This window comes from Nematolebias whitei, chromosome 13 (genome assembly GCF_014905685.2).
Source record: "Nematolebias whitei isolate Nwh7 chromosome 13, NemWhi1, whole genome shotgun sequence".
Taxonomy (NCBI): Eukaryota; Metazoa; Chordata; class Actinopteri; order Cyprinodontiformes; family Rivulidae; genus Nematolebias; species Nematolebias whitei.
In genome coordinates, this window is record NC_056510.1 from 44,257,332 (window position 1) to 44,260,951 (window position 3,620).

The 3,620-nt window shown below is 45.0% G+C and overlaps 1 protein-coding gene across 1 annotated transcript in view; it reads left to right on the forward strand.

Annotated features, from left to right (window-relative positions):
* Positions 1–2,755: 2,755 nt before the first annotated feature.
* The window catches only part of mphosph8 (M-phase phosphoprotein 8), a 133,239-nt gene continuing 132,374 nt past the window's right edge, over positions 2,756–3,620 (forward strand). The window contains exon 1 of the mRNA XM_037687109.1: positions 2,756–2,987. Coding sequence (XP_037543037.1) covers positions 2,886–2,987 — 102 coding nt within the window. The 5' untranslated portion in view covers positions 2,756–2,885. The remainder of the gene's footprint in view (positions 2,988–3,620) is intronic.

The following is a 3,620-nucleotide window of genomic DNA, read 5'->3' on the forward strand; positions in this document are numbered from 1 at the left end:
GTGTGGCATGGAGGCTGCACAGCTGCAGAAAGAAAAGCTTTGCAGAGAGTGGTGAAGGCTGCACAGAAGACTGTTGGAGTCAGTCTCCCCACCATCACAGACATCTACACCTCTAGATGCAGGAAGAGGACCGCCTGCATCATGAAGGACCACACTCACCCAGCACACACACTTTTTGCCCCGCTCCCCTCAGGAAGGAGGTTGAGGAGCATTAAGTGTAGAACCACTAGACTGAGGAACAGCTTCTACCCTGAGGCTGTTAGACTCATGAATCTCTAACCAGAATAATCACTGTGAAAAAAATCACATGTTGCTGCTGATCTGTTTCATGTTGCTGCTGATCCGTTTCATGTTGCTGCTGATCCGTTTCATGTTGCTGCTGATCCGTTTCATGTTGCTGCTGATCTGTTTCATGCTGCTGCTGATCTGTTTCATGCTGCTGCTGATCTGTTTCATGCTGCTGCTGATCTGTTTCATGTTGCTGTGTTCATTCGTGCTCATCTGCTCACAGACTCATGTTCGTGCTGCTGTTAAACGTAATGTTTTTATGCTTTCAGTGTTTGGTGTATATTTAGTTGATGTTTTTCTTAGTTCATATCTTAGATGTTATTACTGTTTTTCTTTTACATTTAATTGTTGGATGTAACTGGGACCCTGTGAACATAATTTCGTCCCACCACATGTACCACATGAGGTGCGAATGACAAATAAAGAAACTGACTCTGATCATGTATCAAATGACAAGCCAAAAAGTCATACATCACATGAAAGTGTCTTCATTCCATCTTTGTTAATATTTACTACTTTATATGAGTGTTGAATGTTTTGTACCGTTTGTGTGAATGCCAACAGATTTGTGTGTGAAGGCACGGTGGAGGAGAAGATTTCCATGCTGCAGATAAAGAAGAAGGAACTGGCCCAGAATGTACTTTCAGGAACAGGAAGCACCGTCTCCAAACTCTCCCTGGCTGATCTTAAAATCATTTTTGGAGTTTGAAGATGAGCATATTGAAGCTGGTGCCACTCTCCTCAAACAATAGCTCTTTATGTTTATCCATGTTTGTACGTATTAAAATACACCTCTGGTGTCTGATCATTTCCTCAATAAATAAATGACCGTGTATAATATTTTTGTCTCATTTGTTTAACTCTTCTCTACTTTTAGGACTTGTGTGAAAATCTGATGATGTTTTAGGTCATATTGTTGCAGAAATATAGAACATTATCGAGGATTCACAGACTTTCAAGCACCATGTATCTTTACTGTATAACAGCAACAGTCATCAGTTCTGTGGCTCATTCCTTGGAACTGGATGTCTACTGAGAGTTGTGTAGCAAGGCAACCAATCAGCAACAGTACCTGTGGCATCTTTCCTGGTAACATTGGCAGGTGTCTTCTTGTTACTCTCCAGACCTGGGTGATTTACTGGTAATCAGGTCAAAACAGTTTGTGTGTTAAGTTGAAAACAAAGACGTGAGGGGTTCTTGTATCACATGCTCTAGTCTATTTAGTAGAGTAAAATTGTTTCACAGAAATGGGTCTGAATCCTGACATATGATACTAAACTGGTAACAGATTGAAGGACTGACTGAAGTTTGTCCTGAATTGTTGCTCCAAGTCAAAGCTGGTAACATGATGATCACGTTTGCTTCATTGTCTAAAAAAAGTTAAGTCTGGTCCTCTGGACGTTCAAAAAAAGTGTGTAGAAATGTTTCGTCTCTCATCCGAGAGACTTCCTCAGTCTGAGGAGCTGTATTCAGCTCAGTCTCTTAAATAGCACCTTCTCAGAGTGGATCAACCAGTTTGCTGCTGACAACCAAAACCAGCTGATCACATGCTCAAGAAGGACCATCAGCCTAACAATGGATCATTAGCACACTGATGGCTGTTTACTATTCACAGGGTTGAGTGATACTAGCAATCACAGCATTGTAAGAGGGGGACAGTTGAACCCGGAGGCTCCGCCCCTGTTTAATGATGGACGGTTTCTTTTCACAAAGATGGCCTCCTTTACTCCTCTCTCAAACCATCGTTCCTCTCTGTCCAGGATGTGAACATCTTCATCCCTGAAAGAGTGACTGCTGGCCTGGAGATGAGTGTAGACCTCAGAGTCCTGGCCTGATGATGTTGATCTTCTGTGCTGGTCCATCCTTTTGGCCAGTGGCTGTTTTGATTCCCCGATGTAAGACTGATCACCCTCCTGACACTGAACAGCATACACAACATTGCTCTGTTTGTGCCGGGGGACTGGATCTTTGGAATGAACCAGTCTTTGTTGTAATGTAATAATTACATCTATTATGTACTGCTTCTTCCTTTTTGGGTCATGGGGGTCACTGGTGCCCATATCCAGCTATCACTGTGCAATAGGTGGGGGACATCTGGACAGGTCAAGTCCATCACAGGGACACCTCCGGCAGGTTAAGTCCATCACAGGGCACCGTCCATTCATTCAACCTTTATGTATACAGGTTAGTCACATACCTAGTCCATGGCTACAGAAACATAAAGGTCTTAGATGCTTTCAGGAAACATCGACATTTGTAAATCATTTTAGTCCATAGGCACTGTATACGTGATTTACTACATTATTTTGGAGAAATATTAAATAACACAAAATTAATATATTTCCTCGTGTCTATATATTTAGATGAACTATGAGAAGTATAAAAAAGGCTAGTGTAAGTTAGTGGTAAAAATATGAAGGGGGCAGATTCCGAGCCAGCGTGAACGCAGCACGGCGGGACTGGGCGGTATCTGCGCTGCGTTCAGTTCTGAGCGGACACTGCCCCCAGGTGCGCCAACGTTTCACCTCCGTCAACACGGCGGCCTTGTGCGACGAGAACAAACTTCGAGTCGTAGTTAACTGTACAGTCCAGCAGCCATGGCGGCTGAAACCGACAGAGTAGAGCCCACGGAGAGCGAGCAGGACGAGGAAGAGGATGTGTACGAAGTGGAGCGGATCATAGACATGCGGGTGGAGGAGGTATGGCTAACTGCTAACTAGCACCCCGGCTAGCCGGGCTAATGTGGCTGTCTCTTTGCTCAGCCCTGCAGCGGCGTCAGGTCCGACATGACAACCACACGCATTTCGAGCACATCTCCGTGCAACGAACCGCTCTCATGACACTTCATTAGATGTTCGCGATGCTTTTTGTCGTGACTTGCGGCCGCACAACTTCTCCTTAATGTCCGCTCGCCTCTCCCCCCGCTCGGGCCAAGGACGGAGCCTGGCCCGAGCGGGGGGAGAGGCGCTGATCTGCGCCTCATGGCCGCTGCACACCAGTGCTGCAGACCAGACCAGTGCCGCAGACCAGTGCCAGGCCATTACAACAACCATTACAAGGCTTAGCTCGCATGTGCATAAGACAGGTTGGCGTAAATTTGCCTGATTGATGAAAATACACAGTCACATTGTGGTGCAGGTCTTGTAACTACAGACATAGAAAGCCATTTTATTAGTTTTAATATTGTTAGAACATTTAAAATTAAATAATGTATAGGATAAACTATGAGCTAGCGTGTGTTGTCCCTCCTGATGCCGCATGTGGTGGATGTTGTGGAGTAAGAAGGTGGAGCCTGAGCAGAAGCAAACAAAAGAGCAGAGAGAGAGAGAGAG